Raw genomic sequence first — 24256 nt, 5'->3', positions numbered from 1 at the left:
GCATCATCGGGGGCAGCCTGGGCCCGGCCGCCGCGGCCGCCGCGCAAGCCGCCGCCGCGGCGCAGGCCTCGCCCGCCCCCTCCCCCGTGGCGCCGTCCGCGCCCGCGCCCGGGTCCGGATCCGGCGGCGGCGGCTGCGGGGCTCAGGCGGCCGTAGGCCCGGCGGCCGCGCTCACCCGCTCGCTCGTGGCCGCCGCGGCCGCCGCCGCCTCCTCGGTCTCCTCGTCGGCCGCCCTGGGGACTCTGCACCAAGGGACTGCCCTGTCCAGTGTCGAGAACTTTACTGCTAGGATTTCAAACTGTTAATAACGCTATGTTAGCGCGCTTGGGAAAGAGAAGGTAGGAATCCCGGCTCCTTTTTTTTTTTCCTTCATGTTGGTGGTTTGGTGTTTTGTTCGCTCCTCGGGGCGCGGCCCCTCCCGACCTCGCGCCCCGGTTTTCGCCTCTTGGGATTCTCAGACCCGACTGTGTTTGGCAGCAGCTGAGGTGCGGTTTTCGGCTCTGCGGGTCCCTCTATTTATGCAAAGTCGCCCTATGCTGCAGCCTCCCACCCCGACGCGGGGTGGGGAGGAAGAGGGTGCTGGTGGGTGCCCTCCCTTGTGTAAGCGCAAGGGGCTTCCTTGACTTGTGGGAAAATTAAAAAAAAAAAAAATCTAAGCCTTTATGAAGGTCTAGAGATTCTCAGGTCCAGGCGTTGAAAGTATCAATAATGTTCAAAAGAATGTAAAGGTCCTGATTTACTATTTACGGTTTTACGAATTTTTATTTACTATTTACGAATAGTAAAGGTCCTGAAGAGTGCCAGCGAACCAATAGTTTTTACTTGAGGACACTCGTCTGGTGTAGTTTTTCATGAGAAGGAAAAATGATTAACATGTTTACACAAGGAAAAAAGTCAAAATTACCATTTCTTATTTTAACCTGTGTTTTGTATCATAATAGACATGCGGAATTTTTATTTTGTACTTACTGCGTATTCTTTACAAGGAGTATTGTAAATTTTACTGGCAATTATTATTGTACTATTCTAATGTAAGATTTTTACACTTTTTCAGAAATAAAATGCTTAATTTTCAAAGAAAATCCACCAAAAAATTGGCTTCAGTCGTCCCCTTCTTAGTTTATTTTCTTTTTTGTTTAAAAACAAATTTCTATGGGAGTTAAGTAGGAACCCAATCTAGAATAGAAAATTTTGTTTTCAAAGAGAATTTAACAAAAGCATCATGCCATGATTTTTCATTTATCCTTTTCAGGTCAACAACATTGCAAGAAATCAGAAATTACTTTTAAATGATTATAATAGAATAAGTTACTTTGGTGTTCATTTTCAAATCTTATTCTATTCCATTTTGAAGAGCATTGAGGCTATTAAAATTAATGTCATAGTTACCCCCAGATAATTTTATAGAACTTTAAATTTTGTTTTTGTGCTTCCCACGTCATTTAATTTCCATTTGCTATGGAGCACAATATTGTATATGTCTGTAAAAATTCTGCAACACATTACATTATAATGGAAGCAACACAACCAAATAGGCAATTTTTAGTTTAAAAATTGATATGATTAACACTCAAGTAGCTTTGAAGTCCTGACTTATATTTACATATAGGAAGTAAACTTTATTTGAAAGCTCTGGTATTTAAAGCTACTATTTCTTGACAGAAGGGATTCCAGGGATTGCATAAAGTTTTTATTCCAAAAGGCAAACAGTGAAATTCTAATTTAATAAGTAATTTAGGGTATGTAAGGAAAATCTTCAATTTTAGGGTAGCACACACTTTGAGAATAAAAATGAAACTGTATCAGGTGTTTATTGAAGTAATTACACAATTTTTGTGATTTGGGATATTGTTTTTCAAATTTTAAGTGTTTTCATTAACTACTTGTTGCAGGCAATGTCTAGTTCTTTGAAAGAACCTGAGACTCTAGTTTTGATAGATGTTATCTTGGGCTCCAAATAAAACCAAAGCATATATAATATGTAATCTAAATGCTTAGTATCAGTAAGTTGCAGAGGAGGTTAAATACGTTTATAAATTCTTTTTCAAAAATCTAGACAGAAGATCTGCACAACTAAACCTATCAAGTTAATGAAAACTAAATTATAGGCCAATATTTTTGCAGTGGCATTCACCCTTGGTACCCCGTCCTCATGTCCGTTTTTAGGGAGGAAAAAATGGACTCTCACAGTCTCAAAATTAAACTCTGGGTTTTTTCCTATCAAACATTTGGAGGAGATTTAAAAGAGTTTAATCATACCCTCAAAGTTTACCACTAAATATAGAGATACAGATTGAAATATTCTTAGACCAAAATCTTATATGCAAAAGTTACTTTTACCCTAGCACGGCTAAGAGAGGAGACAGTGGAACGGAGGACGTCCGGATGCTCAAGCCACCCGGGTTGGAGAGGCGTTAGCAGGCGGAACCCGAACGGCACTCTGTAAGTCACATATCTGAAACTTAGAGCTGGAAGTCATTATGGGGAGAGAGTGGAAGAACAAGACCGTGGGCATTATTATTATTTGCACAATACTTGGATGTCCTAAAAGGAGGGAATCCCAGCTAATCCTCTCTGTTCACATTCCCCCATCTGTAAAAAAAAAAAAAAAAAAAAAAAAAAAAGGTGCTCGGATGGGCTCTATCCCTTCAGTTGTCAGTGTTTTTAAGAGAATGGTAAGAAGGCACTGTTCAATCCAATGCTGGGGTCATTTGGGGTCTGGAGGTGGGGTCCCGAATCACCCACCGTGGCTTGAGAGACCCCAGTCGCTCGATGAACCCCTTGAACCCTAAGAAAGAGAAAGCCCAACCCGCCTGCTCACTCTACAGTTTTGCCTCCTTCACCCTCCAGGCTCCGGTTTCTCGGCGGTGGGTGGACAAGATAGTGGAGAGCGAAAGCAGGCAGGGAGTGAGCGGTGGTCTGGGACTGGGCAGCCAGGAGCGCAGGGCTCGCCTAGACCGGCTGCTTGGGCTAGCAGGTGCTGGAACAAAGGCCGCAGGGCTGCCGGGCTACCGCAGCCTTTGATGGGCAAGGACGTCTCCTCCCGGGGCTCCTCATTCGCATGCAAATCCAGCTCTGGTCCTCTTTTCTTTGAAGGCAAACAGAAGGATGTTTGTGTGTTTGTAAGGACGAAGCTTGCTTGAACAAGCCTTCCTCAATAGGCTGGGTCTCGAAAAATAAACCAGTTGGACAAACATTGGCCACCAGCTCTCCTCCTCCCAACTACAAAGTGTGGATTTGCTACAACTCATTAACCCGACGCTTTTCTCCCCTTCGTCTTGTTTCTCTGCTCATCAAACGCCCCCGTAGAGTCTGGAGACAAATGACCGAAGCACAGTCGGGAGGGAATTGCAGTTAATAGGGAGAGGGATATATTGGGGCTAATGGTTCAGGCAGCTCCGGGAGAAGGACCACACAAAAAGGAGCCTCTCCATTCAAGACTCTGTTGTGCTGTGGAAATTTACTCTGCAGCTAGATTTAGCCAAATGTTATCTATTGCGGGGGTAATGAAGCCCTTATGGATTGAATTGCTCCTTGTACCACACATGGTGTCACGACCTTAGATCATTTCGTGGTTGATTTCTTTTTTCTCTATTGGGTAATTATTTTATTTCTTTAAAATAAGAAGCTAGCGCTCCTGCTCAACAATGTATTTCCTCCTCATCCCCAACCTGTGCATTTATTTAAGAACCCCTTCCTTCCCTTTCTCTTAAAAAAAGAGAAAAAGAAACTGGGGAGGAGAAGGGGAAAATTGTGAGAACCTTTCTCATTTTCTCTCCTTGAGCCATCTGTATGTTTGCACATCTCACCTTCCCTGTCCCCTACTCAAAGGCCCTTTCCTGCCCAAACTTTCTGCTGGTAGAACTGGAATTTGGGGCTATATTTACTATCAAAAGGCTTACAGTGAATGTAGTAAGCTTTTTTCTGGGGGAAAAACTTCTGCCTTTCAGTTTTGATTTGTTTTTTGAAAGCCCACTAAATTTCTTCCTGTAGCCTGTTCTCTGAGAGAACTGGGGGAGGTGGGGTTTTTTTCCCCCATGATGGAAGGTGGTTATTATGATGGAATACCAGCCTATGTCATTTATTAAAGGCTGTCTGAGGCCATTGGTAGTGCCTGTTTTGTTTTTCTCTTCTGGCCCTGGTGGCTCTGATTTTCTTGCTTGACCTAGGACCAAGCTTGGAGCAGCTAACGGTGTTGTTACAAGTGCTATAGATGCTATAGATGGGTAGGGATTTGATCTTACTACCCAAAGCCAGGAATTAAGTACTCTTGTTTTAGTTTAAAAATTCTCTGCTGGCTACACATTTTGCTCACATCTATTTTTATTAGTGACTGAGAAAAGTCATGTGGGAGCAACTCAAAGGTCATATCTGCATCAAACGCAATTCAAATCAGAAATTTGCCCTGCAGTCCCTCTGGTATCTCTGGGCTCCTCCAATCGGGTAAGCCTGGGATAGCTGTGGGACACGTTGGAGTTCCAGGGGTCCCCTTCCCCCTTTAAAGCTGAGCCAGACAAGGACAGGTCTGGGAAGCAGAGGACAAGTCAAGTGGGCCCAGCATTGTCAGCTTCCATTCTTGTCTGTACTGGTTTCCTGGTGTTGCAGCTGGGTCACCCGTGTACACACACAGGCATGCATGCTCATTGCCCATCAGCTGCCACTTGCCTCTCTTCTCCCCTATGATTTTGTAATTAGGCATATGCTTTTTGTTGGTAAATGTGTTTGATGTCACGGCCAGTGAAATGTGGAGTGTTTATAGGACCACGAATGTAAATGTGTAAATATGTTTAGTGTAAAATCTGGCCCTTCGACTTTAGTAATAAATACCCTGCCAATTTGGATACGATTACATTTGACAGAAAGATGGAGAATCTGATCATGACCAGCTGCTCTCTGCTCTTTGGGACTTGTACTTTCCCAACTGAATTCACTTTTCAGATAATTTCTTTGCATGTCACATCTCTCTAATCACATCTTTCCCTTGATGTGAACAGCTTGGGCTCCTTTCTTTTTATTGTTGACCCCTTTGGCACGCAGGAATCTTCCTGGTTTATTCCTCCTGCCTCTTTACCAGGAAAATACTATTCAGTAACAAGCAGAGACACACATAGAAAATAACTGATTGTTGTCCTCGATTCCCCTTTGTGAGTTCTGAACCTCCAGATGTGATAAGATGACTTGAAAAGAAATGAGATAAAGCCTGAGTTTCTGGCCTACATTAACAGTTTCCTGTCTTTATCATCATCAACATCATCATCATCATCATCATGATTCTGACTTTAAAAACTGTTTTGAGCTCGCTTAACTTTTAGAAGTAAACATTTTGGGAAGTATAACGTATGTAAGGATAAAAGCACAAATCTCAGTCACTTTTCACAAGGTGAACACATCCTTGTAACCAGCATCAGTGTTCAAGAAGCAGAAGTTACTAGTTCCCTAGGAACCACATATGTGTCTATTCTATTCACTACCCTCAGCATGCACTAACTTTTAAAAAGGATTCTCATTAATATTTCTCTCACCCATACTGGAATAGTGAGGATAAGAACTATTATTGGTTCCATTTTACAAATAAAGATATTAAGGTTCAAAAAATATGAAATGACTTGCCCAAGGTCACAGCAACTGGGACTTGAGTATTTAAATCCCATTTTATTTCCTTTACATCATGGTGCTTCTTTGTGGTCATCCTGGTGATTTATTAAACACCCACTGTGGCAGGGCAATTGCCCGAGAGGTCCCTGTGAAGGACAGTCATTTATTTCTTATACACCCTTTGGTTCCTTGCTGGATCCTCCTCCCTGTGTCCTCTACTTGGGAAATACCCCAGCCCCTTCTTGTAGATACTTTCGGAATCTAGAGCCAGTTATTTCACATGTGTCGGCTTCCCCTACCTAGTTCCATATGACACTCCCCTAGCATCACTCTTCCAATCTTTTTTTTTTTTTTGCCTCAGCAGTCTTTAAAATATTACACACACACCTCCTTCACCTTTTCACTTTGTACTATTTGTCCATTTCCTCTGCTTTTCTCCCTAATTTTTAATGGTTGAAATCTGCCAAACTGACAGAACTTTTTGCTAAACTGCTAAGTCTATCTTTATAACTAGACTTAAGGTCACATTGTCTCCATGTGAAAAAAGGAAGAATATGTAAGAGTCTGATGAGCTGATTTAACATTTAGTAAGAAAGCAAATCATTTTTCTCAGAACGTACCCCACCCCATCCAGACACATTCCTGAAGATTTTTCTGTCTTTGAGCAGCTGTGTATGATGTTGGTTAACAGGTCCTTTTAGCCTCTGCGCAGTTAATCCATTGCACTGGAGCCTTCCAAAAAACAGTCTCACCTGGAGCTGAGACCTGCCTCGCCACAGGTCTCCTTGAAATGCTTTTGTGGGGAGGGAATTCCAAGCCACTTGCTGGAATCTTCTTTCCCTAGAGGGGAACAGCACATCCTTGCTGGTTGCCACCAGAGCCTTATTGAATTCCAGCCTTCTCAGACAGCTACTGGGGCCAATGCTTTGTCCCCTATGGGGACATCCAAGCTGGAGTCTGTGCAAGGATTGCATCTGACTAACTGTGAGCTGCAGATTGCAGAGGAAAGAGTATTGGGTATGTAAGCACATTCCAAGGGACAGTGCTTAATGCAAGATAACATTGATTTGCTAGAGAGAGTGTTTTTGTAAAACCAGGAACATTTTTCTTTTAGATTTTATACTGTAAAAGACAACAAAAGCCCAGTTCAAGAAGAAGAGCTATCAGTTAATATCAGAGGCTTTATTTAGAAAACCTGGAAAGTTCTGATTCTGAATTTGAAATCCGGAGACAGTCTGGAAGGTTATTTTTCTGTTCTTAAAATGAGAGTGACTCAATTTTTCAAAATGGGGTGTTTCCCTGCATGTAGGATCTTATAGTTAAAGAAGAATCTGTCTAATCCGCTAAGAAGAATGCAAGGTATATGGAATGGGTCCATAGGCAGAGTGAATCTGCTGAGCACAGGTCCAGGAGAGGACCTGGCAGGCCCAGGGTGATAGATCTGAGGCCCTGGGGCCTTGCCTGGCCCTCTCTGTCCCAGGGGGAGCCAGGCGCAAGTTGAGGATTCTCTCATATGCAACTTCTGATTAATAACAGACAAATAAAGACAAAGCAGGGGCACATATTTGTTATGGCAGAGAGCAGAAGCTTCTTTGCATACTTGTTTAGGAATTCCCATTAATATAAATAAAAGGCAGATATTTTCAGCAATAAAAGGACACAGCACATTTCCTGAAATGTCAACAATGAGGCATTATTATGAATGAACAGTAACTTAGTCCTCTATTTGTATTTTTATTATTTTAATGCATAGCTTCATATATATGAAAATGACCTTGACAAGATTATGTGTTTTTTTTTTAAATGATTGACTATGGGGGGTAGAAATCACGAACCAAAAAAATATCCAAAGCCCACAATAGAATAAATAAGACTAGGTTGAAATTTAATGTTAGATCAGTCTTTACACTCATTTGTAGTTTTGGAGAGTGTGGGGATAGGTTGTGAGAATGAAATAAGACAATTTTTGTGAAAATATTTTGGAGAACACAAAACCTATACAAATGTATAGAAGGATGATTCCTTTGTGGCTTCTTTCTCACATAGTTATTCTTCCAGGAAATAAAAAGTAAAACTTCCGGGGCGCCTGGGTGGCTCAGTGGGTTAAGCCGCTGCCTTCGGCTCAGGTCATGATCTCAGGGTCCTGGGATCGAGTCCCGCATCGGGCTCTCTGCTCAGCAGGAGCCTGCTTCCTCCTCTCTCTCTCTGCCTGCCTCTCTGCCTACTTGTGATCTCTCTCTGTAAAATAAATAAATAAAATCTTTGAAAAAAAAAAAAAAAGTAAAACTTCCAAACTCTGGAGGATATATTAGTTAAGGAAGTCTTTGGCTATATGTAAAAACTCACCTTTCTTCAAAATCCCCACTCTATGTGTGAAATAAATTGTTACTTTACCCTTTCTAGAAATAATGAGAAGAGATGGCATTGTGTTTCCTCCTACTTCAGCCAGTTGTGTATTTGGACAGCTAACTTTCTCCCTAAATAATTCTCTCCTAAAATAAACAAACCAATAGTGTTTTAGATCCACTCTTCTAGTCTCTAGCTAGAGTTCTTGTCTCTAGTTACTTATCTAACGATCACCTCCTTAACCTCTAAGCTTTGAAAAGTGGGATTAGTCTGCAGTATTTATTGAGCACCTGCTACATTGCAAATCCCTTTCTTCCCACTTTAAATATAGGAAGTTGCTTCTAATAACATAAGCATGCACTCAGGGAGCAAGAGGAGCAAGCCGCTGCAGCAGGAAAACAGTGGGGGTGAAGGGAAGAGTAGGAAGATTTTTTTTTTTTTTTTTAACAGAGCTCTTTAAAAAAATCTTGATAGTCTATAAACAAAACAGAAGTTGTCTGGTTCTTGACAGTGTTTTTGTAGTTTGGCAGTTTACTCACAAAACACCAAAAACACCTAAGCATCTAAGTGGTTTGGAGATAACTCCATGACAAACTCCTCCGTGTAGAAAACTATAAATTTGAGTTTCCTCCCAAGTTTGTAAGGCTTTTTACTAATAGATGCCCTATTAGTGGTATCCCTAGCCACTACTTCTCTGTGAAGACCAGGAAGTGAGGAGGAGCACATCATGAAATGCTCATAATACTGTGAACTGAGACTATGACCTACATGGAATGAGTTTATGTTTACATGGGTTTCTGAAGAGTTAAATAGAGGCACAGTGAAAAACCCTAGTTTATTGCCCCTCATGCTTAAGTATTTTATTACAAATAAAATAAAATAAATAAGGCACGGTCTGTTTTTCTTGTATTCTTTTACAAACTTCAAAATAAATATTTTTCTACTTGCAGAAATTGTAGACATATCAATATGCAAACTCAGAGAGTCCAGTTTCTGGACCACTGGGGGTGCATAGGCACCAATATTTTTCTGTATCCAGTTCAAGCATTAACCTCACCTTTAAGTTGTCTTCACCAAGGAACGGTGAGGGCAAGTCACCAAGTTTGGGTCTTGTTTTCTTCTTCAAAAGTAACTAGGGGTACAGAGGATAAAAATAATACACTGAGGTACTCTGTGTTCTGTTTTCCTATGTAAGGAATTTAATATTTCTTTGCCTTTCCCCTCTTTCCCTCCCTCACCCTCCCCTCCCCCAATACATAGCAGGACTCCAGCAAACCATCCCCCACACTTCTTTAGAATTATCTGCGAAGGGATCCCTTATTTTAGGGAGTTAGTGGGTGCGAGTTGTTATTGTAACTCTATTCTGTAACTAAAGCTCTGGCATGTAATAAATCTCTCCCCAAAGACTTTTGGATCTTTGATTTGAAAAATCGGATTCCTTTTGTGGAAACAGTTGACAGGAACCTAAAAGGATTAGTTGCATTCCACATAGGATAATTTTTACTGGCAACATTTTGAAACGATTTGGTCCCTTTCAGACTTTAAACAATGTCCAGAAAAATGATCTAACGAGACTTGTATTGTTTTCCTTTGTCTGTGAATCCGTTTTCTGCTTGTGCCAACGTCTCGATACGGTTTTGACAGGCTTTTGCTCCCGAGCAGTGCACCGAATTAATTTTTGATCGCCCTTTCTACTTGGTTTGTTACCTCCTTCGGCCAGGGGCGCGGCAGTGTTTTACCAACGTCAGTCGCTGAAATGAAGCCCGAGCCGGTGGTTTGTCTCTCGGTGGCGCCGTGTCTGGGAGGGAGCGCTGGGACCCGTTGATCGCAGAGGGCCGCACGACCGATGTGCCACGGCCAGGCCCGCGAACCGCCACGGCTCAGGCACCCCGACGTAGCAGAAGTCGGCGGGGCACCGCGCACTCCCCGAACCTTCACCGTCTTAACAGTTCTGGGGCTCTCTGTCCATTGGGATGGGATGCGGAACGCGAAAGGGCGAGAAGGGAGGGAATTTTTCTTCTTCCTCCCTAGCCGCTCCCCACTCCCCTCCCCCTCAGAGCCCAGGACAAAACCAGGAGGCCTGCCTTCCCTGAGCCTCTGTGTTGCTGCGCGCCGGCCGCGGGTGACAGCGCTCCCCGCCTCCCCCGGCCCTCTCCACTGTTTATTTTGTTGTCAGCGGACTTATCAAGATGTTAGTTTGCTGGAGGTTCTGACCTGCCCGGGCGCTTTGGTTGCTCGGCCCGGGCCTTCCGCTCTGTTTTTACACCTGCACAAACTCCACCGCACTCCCCTGTCTGATTTATAGCCCCATTAAAGGTTCAGTGTTCTTGAAGCCACCCGCACTGCACCCTTCCCAGCCTCCCGCGGTCCGCGCGAGCGCTGGAATGCGCGGGACTCCAGCGGGTCCGCGCCTGACACCCCGGCGCGCGCGGCCACGAAGCGCGCCCAGGACCCCGAGGGGCGGCAGCGCGGTGAGGGGCCTGCTCCCGGAGAACCGCAAAGAAACCTCGCACGCACAGCACCCCGCAGCCGCGCGCAGGGAAAAGTTATTGCTTTCTTGGGGTTTCGGCTTCATTGGAATGAGGCGTTTCTCGGACAACTCGTAAGGCGGGTGGCGAGAGGGCGCGGGAGCGGCCACGTGGCGCGGCGGGACGCGGAGGTCCCGCGCGGAGCTTCCTTCCAGTCGCTAGCCTGTCGGGCCCCACCGCGGCGCTGCTCGGGCCGCCCCTCCGCACCGTTTTCCCAGCGAGTAAGGAGTGGCTGCAGGGCCCTGTGGGGCGGAGAGGCGCCGGCCTGGGACGCGAGGCCGTGCGCTGCTCGTCCGCAGCCCGCCCTCCCGGTTTTGCGCGGCGAAGGCCGAGAGGCCGCTGGCCCGAGGCGCTCGCAAGAGATGCGGTGGTGACCGCTGCGGGGCTCCGGCTGTGGGCGGGAAGCACCGGGTCGGTGACCGCCCGGTCCGTGGATCCGGCCAGAGCCGAGCCTCTGCGCGGGCGGGCGGGCGGGCTCCGGCTCCAACCTCCTTTTTTGCGCCCTTTTCTTTCCGGAGAGAATAAGTGGCAACCCAGCCGAGATTGGCAGCATTGAGCATCTTCCTAACCCAGCTCTGTTTTACTTCCATTTATCAATCCACCTTTCTAATTAGACTAATTAGGAGCGCTCTGGAGTGTCGCTAGGCCCAGGGACTGAAACGCTTAGAGGTTGTGAAAAGAGCCCTGAATGGCCACGCTGGGGGCCGAGCGGGAGCCTTTGCGACCCATTCAGCACAGAGTAACAGTGGCTACATTTATCCCTGGCCATTGAAAAGAGGCTCGATTAAAACGTTTGGGAACTAATGCCACCCTGCATCCCTCCTCTAATTAGAGAAGCCCAGGGTGGTTGCGAGAACGCCAGGGACCCCGCGGACTCAAGTCCTGCGCGCCACTGCTTTCCGCCCTTTCAGCTTAGCCCATTTCCTCCCCGGAGACAAAAGTCCACCACCTCCCCACCTGTTGCCCGGCTCTGCTTTCCCACCCGTCCCTAGCCGGTTCGCCCGAGTCCCAGGCCGAAGGCTCAACCAACTGCGTTAGAATGCGCAGCACGGCAGAGAAGTTGGGGGCAGCCAAGTGGAAAGAGGCTCCTAGTTCCCTCTTCCCGGCTTGGAAAGCACCTCCTTTGCTTTCGGTAGGCTCCATATTTTTCTCTCCGTCTGTCTTCCTCCTATTTCTCACATTTTCTGTGAATAGCTTGGTCTTACCCCTCCCCACCCTATTTTTAAACATAATTCCAAGACAAGCGTCTGGGAATGGGAAATCTCAGCATGCCCCCCTGAACCGTTATCTTGGTTGCACACTTTGCTGTAGGAGTTCTTCACTTGCATATTTTGTACTTTCTGTCACCAGTCTTTTAAAAAAGAAATATATATTGAGCATCTACTATGTGCCTAGAGAGATTCTTACCATACTTTTCAACCTTCCTTTTACCCTCTCAGCCTATTCCCAGATATGCTTTAAGAAGTTAAACGTGACTTGGTTCAATTCTTTAGGCAAGCTGTTGATTCTATCCCCATGGTTTATATGGAGATTTTTTTCTTTACTTTTCTCATGGATTGGTTAGGAATGACCCAAAACACAAGAGATCAGGGATACAAGAGATAGAAATGAGAACTAGAAGATATAGTGCAACTACAGATTGTATATATGTGTGTGAGGTTGTTTGTTCATTTTGTTGGTGATAGGATATAAAACAATGTGATGCTTTAACACATATTTGAGACACATTTTACCCTAGAATAAAGGTGACCAAGAGGGTTAAATTTCCTCTTTCCCTCTCTCCCTTCCTCTTTCTTTCTTTCTTTCTCTAATCCTTTTTGGAAAAGAGCCAAATGTACAAAGAAATATCATCAGGTCACTCTTCTTGATCTTGTTAATTTAGAAAATGGAACCTCAGCTAAAGATGTTATTAACTAAATGCCAACCCATAGCATGCAAAATTCCTTGGATCCAAACTTCAAAAAAAGGAATGAAAGATGTCATGTGAGTGAAAGAAATCGTGGAATTTTTAAAGGCCTAAATGGATCTTACTAGAATTTTATTGCTTCCACAGCATGCTTCACAATATTTTAATTTAAGTTACAGTTATGTTGCATGACTTTGCAACATAAATCTCATTGGTTAAGTAGCTGGGGGTGCAAAGAAGAATAGGAGATGAGAAAAAAGTGGTTTGCTTGCATTAGGAAAATTGTAATTTGCAAAATTTAAAAATTCTTGGAACTTTGGAAGTGAACACCCAAAATCTATTCTGTCTTGTGATTTTATCATCAAACCTCTTATTTTTTTCATTTCTGTTGCTAATTAAAATTTTAACTAAAAAATAACACAGTAAAGTGTCCAACTCCTAAACATTCAACTTGGTGAATTTTGTGTGTATACACATACACATGTGTGTGAACACACACACACACACACACACACACACACCTGTGTAGCCACTACTTAGGTCAAATTATGGAACACTTTTGTCATCCTAGAAAACTCCTCTATGCTTTGTTTCCCATCAATACTACCCTCCCCCCAACCACTGTTCTCATTTCTGTCACCATAGATTAGTTTTAAATGTTCTTGAACTTCATATCAATGGAATCATACCGTGCACATGCCGTCTTTTGTTTGACTTCTCTTACTGATCAGTATGTTTTTGAGACTCATCTGTTCAACTTTTATTTATAAGACAATATACATGGTAAGTCATTTATATAGGTCAAGAAGAGGAGACAGACATTGGAAAGTTTTACCTTACTCTGAAATTAAAGACAAACAAAATTAAATTAAAAACAAACACTCTTTCTCCCCCCAAACTCCAACCCCCACCAAAACACATCATTATCAACCAGCAGATGTACCTTTACAATTACAAGTAAGTTCATAAATACAATGAAGTGTTTTAATTGGAGCAACTATTAGGTACATCATTTTCAATGCACAGTTGGGGTACATGTAAGGAGAGCAGAAGCCATAAGCTGCTTTGGTAATTGGATTCTATTTCCTACTTGCCATTTTAGCCCCTAATACTAGTAGTAAGTACTTTGGGCCTCTTCACAAAGAATGGTGTGAACGTGAGGGGAAAAGTGAATCACATCTAGTTTGTTCTACCTCAGACATGCAAGTACTTAATGTAACAGCCTGTCAAGTGTGCTTTGAATTCTGTTTGAAGTAAAGTGTTCATTTTGCAACTAACCTAGCAGTCTGTACTGTTTCTATGGATCATTCTACAGGCCAGTTAACGCTGACCATAGGAAAGCTCTTCTCTAGAAATAAAAGAACCACAGCAAACGTGCAGACTTATGGTTATCTTGCTCTCTCCCAGTATCCCCAGTGATGCAGCCACAATGCCAGCTCTCTCATGAATTCAACCAGAGACAACCCATGCTCCCCTCCTCTAGTAAAAACAAGACAGTGCAGCTAGTAGGACTTTTTTCCCCAGGAAGGATAGCATTTCCCCAGGAAGGGCAGGAAGGTGTGGTCATGTTTGTGCCATGGGAGAAATTATGAACCCAAACGGAAGCAACTGAAGTGAGGTTTTGATTGCTTATTACTGGATGTTGGTAAATTTGAAGTAGAGAAAAAATATTTTTGTGAACTTGAACCTAAAAATGAATATAAAATAAATCTTGAAGTTCATACTCAGGAAGATAGTTTGAAGACAAAAGTCATCCCTGCTGAATTACCGTAGTGCCAGTCATATAAACTGAACCATTAATTTCTGAAAATAAGAAAGAGAACTATGCATTTAAAATAAAAAAAAATAGCAATGATATCCATTGCTGGTGAGGAAGCAGAGAAACCGGATCTCTCATGCATTACTGGTATGAATGTCAAATGGTAAAGTTACTCTGGAAAACACTGTCAGTTATTTGCAAAACCTAATATGCACTTACAGGACAGCCCAGCAACCATACTCCACAGCATTATCCCGCAGAAACGAAAATTTATGTTCACAGGAGAATCTGTACATAAATGTCCATAGCAGCTTTATTTGTTATACAAAAAAGGAGACAATCACTACTTCCGTCAATAGGTGAAACTCTGGGATGTTCACACAACCGAATACTCAACAATGAAAAGGAATAAACTCTTGATGCATGCAACAAGCTGGATTTTAAAGACATTATTTAGTGGAAAAAGTCAATATCCAAGGCTACTTACTGTATGATATTTGTAGAACATTACTGAAGTGACAAAACTGTAGAGATGGAAATAGGTTGGTGGTTACCAGGGACATGGAAATTAGGGAATGGTCCATATATAAAAGGGTAGCAGGGGAGGGGTCTTTTATAGTGCTGGAAGAGTTCTGAGCCCTGAGTGTTGCGGTGGGATACATGAATCGCTGTGTGGACTAAAACTAGAGAGAACTAGGCACATTAACACACATATGCACCTACACACAAATGAGTGCATGTGAAAAATGAGGAAAATAGAATAAGTCTTCTTAAAATGTACAACCTACTTAACAGTGTTAGACAATGTCACTTTCCTGGTTTTGATATGGTACTGCAGTTGCATAAGATTACATACATTCCTTTGGAGGAAACTGAGTGAAGGGAATCTAGAACTCCATGTGGTATTTTTTTATATAATTTTTAATTTTTATAAACATATATTTTTATCCCCCGGGGTACAGGTATGTGAATCACCAGGTTTACACACTTCACAGCACTCACCATAGCACATACCCTCCCCAATGTCCATAACCCCACCTCCCTTCTCCCAAACCCCCTCCCCAGCAACCCTCAGTTTGTTTTATGAGATTAAGAGTCCATGTGGTATTTTTGCAACTTCTTGTGAGTCTATAATTTTTTCAAAATAAAAAGTTTAAAAAAACAGTGATGAATAAGTAACCAGTCAGTATTTCATTGATAGAACCATCTGATGTGACAAGGGCTTTCATTGGTTGATTTCTCATAATTAATTATGGCAATGACTTTGGCCCTGTCCTCCCAACAGGTATTCGATAAGTGATGTTTGAAAGACGGATCACTTTAAATTGCATTTTTATTTTTTTAAAGATTTTATTTATTTATTTGACACAGAGAAAGAGAACAAAAGTAGGCAGAGAGAGAGAGGGGGAAGCAGGCTCCCTGCGAAGCAGAGAGCCCCATGCAGGGCTCAATCCCAGGACCCTGGGATCATGACCAGAGCTGAAGGCAGAGGCTTAACCCACTGAGCTACCCAGGTGCCCCTTAAACTGCATTTTCTATTGATTGGTCCAATGATGAAAACTTTTTGGATCATAAACATTTTTGCTCATTTGTCAGACAGACTAACATTCTTTGAGGGTGGATTTGATTTTTTATAAATAGCCAAATGTCAGTGAGAGTCAAATATGGTGAGTAAAACAGATGACCAAGTTGAGTCAGATAGGTATTTTTGGCAAAACCAAAATGTTGCTGAAGATTTATCATCTTGTATAGAGTAGTTACAAAAGGAAAATTCTCAACATGTTCTTCAGAATGATATAGCATTATTGGTAACCACGTGGCCTCCCAGAGTGATTGCCTAGAAGGAAACACTCATTTGCATACATGAATTCCTGTAAAGGTTTAGAAATTTTGCCTCATTTCTAGAGTCAGCCTTTAAGGTTGGTTCTTGGAAATGTGTGCCTTATTTTGGAAATAATATGTTAAGCGAGATATTGAGTGTTTAAAGAGTAGCACTTATTAATCTCTTTCTAAGCAAAGCAGTATACATTACCTTACCTGTTTTGTAATTTTGAACTATTGCAAGTAAATTATGTAGTAACTTTAGACATGGTTGTTGCTTTTTTTACTCCCTCTACCAAAGCATAAGTGTGACTCAACCAATACTAACACCAGTCAACAGACTGGTACTTCACTTGTTACCATTGGTAATGAGTGTGTTCAGCAGTTGCATAATTATAGCACTGTCTTTTTTTTTTTTAAGATTTTAAAAATTTATTTTTTAGAATGAGAGAGAGAGAGAGGGATCAGGAGCAGGTGGGAGGGGTAGAAGAATAAGCAAACTCCGCATTAAGCAGAGAGCAGGTTGTGGGACTCAATACCAGGACCCTGGGATCATGACCTGAGCTTAACTGAATGAACCACCCAGATGCCTGATTACAACACAGTGCAGACCTTGGTCAGGAGGTCTGGCCTGACTATCTCTATGTGCATTATAACATAAAAGGAATCTAAATTCCTAGTGTAAGCAGACCAAATCATGAGTGATTGGATTTCAGACAGACTTTGAGTTCTGATGCCAATGTTTTAACCATGGTGCTTGTTCTTTTTCTCAAATGCTTTACTGCTTTATTATTTTATTTCCACTAGGAATTGTGGAGTTCTAAATATTATTAGTGGTTTACCACTTTTACACACATGTATCCTGTTATTTTTGGAGATCTGTATGTGGAGAGAGAGACTGGCTTCTTTTCTTCATCCATTCATCTACCTGCTTTCATAGATGGGCTCCCCACTTTTTAAATAAGCCATAAGGGGGGCGCCTGGCTGGCTCAGTGGATTAAAGCCTCTGCCTTTGGCTCAGGTCATGATATCAGGGTCCTGGGATCGAGCCCGGTATTGGGCTCTCTGCTCAGCAGGGAGCCTGTCCCCCCCCCCATCTGCCTCTCTGCCTATTTGTGATCTCTCTCTTTGTCAAATAAATAAATAAAATCTTAAAAAAAAAATAAGCCAGAAGGGACCACATAGAATCTAAGGGTCTTGAACAGAAGAACCAGATCATGGGTATCTGACAAAAATGTGGGTTTATGATAGAAAAATCCCTAGTAATTAATATTGAATTTTTATTCATTTTTTATTTGCCTGAAAATAGTTCATTATCTTAAAAATAAAGAACTTAAGACTTGTTACTTTGCTCAATTTGACTGGAAATTCTTGAAAAAAATTATAAACATTTTCATTTAAAGATTCAATGAAATACATGAAAAATTAGTAACAAACTAAAACCACTTCCTGTGAAATGCCTATAAAATGTCAAAACTTGGGAATTTGTTGCCAGATTCTTGGATCTACATAGCATTATAAGCATAAAATAGCATAAGGGTTGAAGAAAGTATAAATAAAGATTGTGTTAAAATATGATACTGTAACTAAAACAAATGATCAAGGGAAACCAAAGACCTGTACTTGATTGTTTATTCATTTATTCATTCTGCATTTAGTGGGCACCTGCTGTGTCCAGGCATGGTGTGATGGGCTATGGATACAGAGAAAAATAAGTTACTGGGTTGGGGATGGGTGGAGAAAGATACATACACTAATTAAAATATTATATGGTGCTTTAATAAAAGTGTGAGCTGATTAGTTGAAGATCACAAAGAAAGAAATAACTATGTCTAGAAGGGCTAGGGAAGCCTCTCCAGAAGAGGGAATGCTTGACATGACAAGAAGGAAGAAAAGGAGGCTCATGGGTGGCTCAGTGGGTTAAAGCCTCTGCCTTCAGCTCAGGTCATGATCACAGGGTCCTGCACTGGGCTCTCTGTTCAGCAGGGAGCCTGCTTCTCCCCCTCTCTCTGCCGGCTTCTTTGCCTACTTGTGATCTCTGTCAAATAAATAAATAAAATATTTTTTTAAAAAGAAGGAAGAAAAATTATACATGGGAATATAATGTATTAAAAAACAGCAGGGTGAAAGAACAAAATGTTTTCAGTGAGCAGGTAAATGAATACTGGAGCCTCATCACATGGAGTGCCCAGTATATACAAATGTTTATAAAGTACTCAGCAGATATTCCTAGTCTGATCACCATGTGTGAGGTTTCTTTGGCTTTGCCTGGAACCATTTTGGATGTAAAGTGAAGGTAAAGGTGGACAAGGGGTCCTTTCAGTTGAGTTATGTGGTAAACTGTTGAAGTATGTTTAACCCTTCCAGTGTATTTCTATTATTTTGACTCCTACATGGAAAAAGTTCTATGGGATATGTAACTTTCTGAATGGTAAAAGGAGAAGATTGGTGATTTTAGGGACGGGTCTCAGACATGTATAGTGTGTTTTTAATTTCCATCCTGATAAAGGTGGAGAGGGATAAAGATGTAGAAGTTGAGACCACTAGCTGGGCCAGCTGGGAAAAGTGAAAAAGATAGTGAATGAGGCATAGAGAGAACTAATTCTGATGACTCACAGTGGTACCAGCAATTCATCATGCGCTTCCGCTACTCACATGATAACCAACATCTTCTCTGTGCTGTGGTACCAAATTTTCAATTCCTGCCAGACAGATCCACTTAAAAGCCTCAACCTTTACATTTCTAAGATCAGCATCCTTTTGTAATTGGCTTCCCTCCTTGACTGCTTTACTTCCATCCATTGTGTTCCATTTTCTTATTAATCCAGGCTTAACATTTTCAGAATCATCTTTTATTCCTTCATAACCTTAATTCTCCCATCTGGTCATTTGCCATGCTTAGTCAGTCCTTCCCTTGCTAAGACTTGTGTTTTCTCCCTTCTCCACTCCCACTGTCATAATCAGAGATCAGGTTCCTATTGCCCTTTTTCTGTGCCACTGATATATTTTTCCCTCTCTGGTCTCCTTGTTGCCAAATCCCCATGGTGCAATATACACTGCAGATGAACTCCTCAAAAACCTCTTAATCATGTCACGGTGCTGCTCAAGAAGTGTTCTTTATTGGGTATGTGATGAAGTAGTAAGTTTACCTTACGTTCAAGACCTTTCACACCTGGGTCAAAATAACTGTCCCAGCAGACACTATAATTTTCCTGCTTTTTGATGATGTTATTCTCCGCACCTGTAATATCTATTCTTCTTCTCTTTGTAGTCTCCATCACATAACCCAGCTGAGATGTCACCCCTCTGCGTGACAGCTACTACAATGGGAGTACTATTACTACATAGTTAATATGCATGGCGCACTCTGTGCTAAGTGCTTCCCTAAATATTATGTGACTTAATTCTCACAAGCATCCTATGAAGTGACATCCCTGTTTTTCACAGAGGAAAACTAAAGCATGGAAAGGTTAAGCAATTTGTCACTGTCATATATCTGTAAGTAGATGACCTGGATAGGGTTCTGATTCCAGAGCCTAGGCTCCATTACTGTTCCTTGTCCCCAGTGAGGGACTTGTCTCTCTAAACCTGAAGAATTTATTGTTAGTACTACTTAACTGGCATTAACTCTATAGAAGCTTTTGGAAAGTGTACACCATTAAGTGTCTATTATGTTTTAAGTTGCTTAAAAGTGTGGCCTTGCCTCCTAACTCTTTGTTTTTCCATAATACCTTGTACATAATTATCATCCAATAAATATTTTTTGGCTAATGGTTAAATTGACCAGTCTAGTATGGGAATAATCTGGGCAAAATAATTTGGAGTTGATTAGCTTTGCCTATGAGGCAAAACAGTAATGGTAAGAAACTGCCATAATATTTAGCCTAATGGATCTACCCTGTTCAACTGGAGTGGTAGAGTTCTAGAAACCCATTCCCCCAGATATCTGACATTTGTACTGCTGTGTTGGATGACTATGACTTTTGGCCATAGACAAGTGTAGATGTAACTATCATCTCCATTTACATGATGTGAGGGAAGACCTCTTATTTTAACTCCTGGTACATGACTTTTGAAAGGCCTTTCCATTGGAATTGAGTGTACTTCTCTTCATACTTTCATTTATTTGATTGCCAAAAGTTAATTTTTTACTTTATCTTAATTTATTCATTTGAGAGAGAGTGAGAATGAGAGAGATCACAGAGGGGAAGGGAGAAGCAGACTCCCCACTGAGCAGGGAACCTGACCTGGGGCTCAATTCCAGGAGCCTGGGATCATGACCAGAATTGAAGGCAGATGCTTAACCAACTGAGCCACACAGGTGTCTCAAGTTGTATTTTCTTTTGTATTGCTTACTTTCACATGTGTTTTTTACTGACACAGCTAACTTACAGTAAGTCAACTGGAGGATTGGAATACCTCTCATTTTGGCCTTTTCTTCAGCATATGGCCGCGGAGTTGCCAAAGGAGAGCCATACTCTTAAAAATTAAAGTATATGTAATACAGGTAAGCTCTGTTAGTTATATCCATAGAAATCTGGGAAAGAGGTGTCAAATTACAACTGTTCATTTTCCATATTCACCATCCATACACCAAAGAGGCAGTTGAGGTCTTAGGCATTACTACCTGGAAGTATCATTAGACACATTATTATTGTGCCATAGGAAACAGGACACTATCACCAATACAATTACATGGGTTTGTTGAATTAACTGTTCACATTAATAAAATCAATACATCATATAAATAATCAGAATGATTCTTTGGGAGAATTATCTACTATGATATTAAGAATCTACTCACTCTGTGCATTAACAGTTGACAAGTACATTTGTTGGCTATATTGTATGCTCTTCTGTCTACTTCCTAAAAATGCCCAGCCTGTCTGAGGGCATAGCTCTGGATTCTCTAACATTTTTTTTTTAAAGATTTATTTATTTATTTGAGAGAAAGAGAGAGTTGGGGGAAGAACAGAGAGAAAATCTTCAAGCAGGCTCACCACTGAGTGCGGAGCCTGGTGCGGGGCTTGAACTCATGACCCATGAGACCGTGACCTGCACTGAAACCAAGAGTCAGCCACCCAGATGCCCCCGGATTCTTTAACATTCATGGAAAACCTAAGATATGCAAGACATTATGCTAAGCACTAAGGGGAACGCAAAGGAAAGTGAGGGTAGAGTAACGTTTATCATACATCTGCTCTGCCCTGGGAAATTTTTGCATCCAATCACTTTTAATTTGTACATTAAACCAACGAGATAGGTGTTTGTCCTCTTACACTAGGAAATAAGGGCTCAGAGAGGTTAAGTAATTTACTTGAGGCCACACAAATACTAAGGGTCAGAGCTCAGGTTTGAACCCAGATCTTCCAACACCCCCAGTCTATATTCTTTCTATAATCTGTGGAAGCCTCCCAAAGATGATGAGTTTGAGAGGATGTTAAAGAAATCAAAGGGACACAACTGTGGCGGAATGGAGATTTTGCCACAGCATTCTATGTCTATGAGGACGACTCATGTTAGAGTTTGCATTCATGCTAGAAGGACCGAGAATATATAATAAGCCTTATTAATCTCCTCACACTTTTGGAGTACACCTGTGGCCATTAGAATCTTTTTGCTTTTGAGAGCAGGTACAGAGTTCAAGAAGAACCTTCTTAGAGAATCAAAGTATTTGAACAGTCTGGCATTTAAACAACTAAATGATTTTTTTAAAAAAATTGTGGATTAGCTGTTTTGAAACCTTATTCAAGTAAACTAGTTCCCTTTGGTTCCCAAACCTACAAAGTACTGGCCTATGGAGTTAGTAGCATGAGGTCCACTACATTGAAAACCTTAAACCCAAGATACAGAAAAACCAAAATAACCTCTTCTGGATATGCCATATGAGGTACATTGTAACATATCTCCTGGTTTATGTTGCAAATCACCATCATTACAAAACCATCAGCAGCCATGAGTAGGCTGACAAGGTGGGCAGACCTTTGCATCATTGAAATCTAGGTCTTATAAGAGAGAAATTGGGAGATTCAAATCAGCTCTGCTGCCTTCATTTTAAGGGCAATGTTTCTCAAACTTTAGCATGCTCAGAATCACCTAGAGTCAACTAGAGTTTTTGATTCAGTAGGTCTGAATCAGGCCCAAGAATTTGTAATTACAGCAAATTCTCAAGTGATGCTGCTAGTTCAGGAATCACACCGAGAGAATCACTATTCAACAGTATGAAGTGGGCCAGAGGATACAGGCAAAGTAGACCCCTTCTTGTCACCTGGGATATGTAGGCAGCTTCTGACATGGCTCCCAATGATCTAATCCCCCAAGTGACTTGCTTCCATCAAAGAGAATGCAGCAAAAGTGATGGTATGCCAGTTCCATGGAAGATTGTGTCTTCCTCTTCCTGGCAGGTTCTCTCTGTTGTTGGTTTTCTCTCTTACCCCCTTGCTTGCTCATTCTCATGCAACCAGCTGCCATGCTGTGAGATGATTTGCAGAGAGCCCCAGGTGGGGAGGAACAGAGGGAGGCCTCTGGCCATCATCCCTGGAGGAAATGAGGCATCAGCCCACCAATCAGTAAGGTACTGAATCCCACCGACAACTATGTGAATGAGCTAGGAATTGGATCCTTCCCACTCAGGCCTTGGGCTAATGGTAGCCACATGAGAAAGCCAGAGCTAGAGGGTCTACTTAAGCTGTGCTTGCAGTCCTAACCTGTAGAAACTGCAAGATAATAAATGTTGTTGTTCTAAACTGCTAAGTTTAGAGGTAATTTGTTATGCAGGAATAGATTGCTAATATAAGTGACTTCTTGCCCTTGTATGAGATACTAGCTGGGCAGAAGGATAAGAGGTGGGAGAGAGACTGTGCCTTAGCATGAGTGATGAGCACCTTCCTGTGCACAGAGCTATGCTGGTTCTGCACAAGGTCACTTCAAAAGTCTCTATTTCCATTTTTTAATTGTTCATTTTGTACTTACAGTATCATCTTTAAATGAGAGTGTTTATCAAATAGTGTATTGCTTATTCTCAGAAGTCCTCTTTTTGCACTCTAAGAATAGCTGTATGAAAAAGGAAATGCTAATGGAGTAAACAAAAATCCCATCTGCTAGTTTGTAATGTACCTGCACACTTTGGCATCTAAGGATCACAAGTCTTACACATTGACACCTCTTTGAAGCTAATACCTAGAGGCAGATAAGAGCTGAAAAAATTCTCAGGTCTAACGTAACACTTACATGTAAAGTAAATGACCAAAAGGAACATTTCAAAATCATATGGTTGTAAATGCTGCTGTGTATTATTTAGGTAGATTTCTATTTTTAACTTTTTTTCCTTTGAAACAGATCAAAGGAAATATTTTTAATGTCCATTTTGTCAACATATCCAGAGACAATCTATTAATGCAGGTCAGTAATAGAATTCTATCATAAAAGACAAATAGATTATAGGGTGTTTTTTTCTTTTTCCATGACTACACGACTTTTGTGGATTAAAATCAGGATGATTTAAATATTAATAGATTAATTTATGTGGAGGAAAAGTTACAAATCATTCACTTAAAAATTGGCTTAGTGCCCACATTCTGGAGGCACACCAGGGAAAGTCGTAGCTGCACAGCTAATGTCTACACACACTGAATTTCTGAACATAATTTATGTAGATGAAGTGTGCAGAATGTTTTTATTTGTTCTACATCTCAGTGTCTCACCTCTGCATGAACTTCCCAAACCCAGATCTACTCCAAATACTCTTACTCCCCTTCTCCACACTTCCCTCCAACGTGTTTGCTTTGGCAACTTTCATGTTCTTACAAACAATTCTCCCAATGAAATCAATCACTCTTGCACCCAAAGAGAAATACTGTGCACTCAGTGCGATGACAAAATGAAACATGTTTGAGGCAAACCATGTGTTCCCGCATGTCCGGAATTATGCTATTTGCTCAAGGAACATGTTCCTAATGTGTTTGGCTTCTGTTACCCCTTGTGATTGCAACTTTCATTGTCTTTTGGAATTTATGATTTCAGAAGCAACTGCTTGGACTCATTTAATGGGACGCTTTTGGAATGTGAAGCCGAGGGGAATTCACTGGGCGACGTCATTCTGTTCCCCTTTCTAGGCAAGTTTGGCCCATAGAAGGGCATCTGGTGTTTGAGGAATTCTGGGGGATTGATCCTCTTTTCCATTTGGAACCCTGGAAAAGTGGCTTATCTAAATAACAGGGATCTGTCATGATCTGAAAGTTCTTCAGTTCATCAATCACATTATCTGGGAAAAAATACTTTCTGGTGGTAAAGTGAGAAACG

The 24256-nt window shown here is 41.8% G+C and overlaps 1 protein-coding gene and 1 long non-coding RNA gene across 2 annotated transcripts in view; both read left to right on the top strand.

Moving 5' to 3' along the window:
* The window catches only part of FOXD1 (forkhead box D1), a 2486-nt gene extending 1405 nt beyond the window's left edge, over window positions 1-1081 (top strand). The window contains exon 2 of the mRNA XM_059416378.1: window positions 17-1081. Coding sequence (XP_059272361.1) covers window positions 17-305 — 289 coding nt within the window. The 3' untranslated portion in view covers window positions 306-1081. The remainder of the gene's footprint in view (window positions 1-16) is intronic.
* A 1339-nt stretch (window positions 1082-2420) lies between these two features.
* Window positions 2421-24034, top strand: LOC132027945 (uncharacterized). Its single transcript, XR_009407268.1, has 3 exons — window positions 2421-2442; window positions 20339-20462; window positions 23978-24034. It is a non-coding gene; the product is annotated as an uncharacterized LOC132027945 (long non-coding RNA).
* Window positions 24035-24256: the final 222 nt, after the last annotated feature.

The sequence above is a fragment of the Mustela nigripes genome, chromosome 12 (assembly GCF_022355385.1).
Source record: "Mustela nigripes isolate SB6536 chromosome 12, MUSNIG.SB6536, whole genome shotgun sequence".
Lineage (NCBI taxonomy): Eukaryota > Metazoa > Chordata > Mammalia > Carnivora > Mustelidae > Mustela > Mustela nigripes.
Note: the sequence above shows the minus strand (reverse complement) of the source record. Positions and strands in the feature narration are given on the sequence as shown.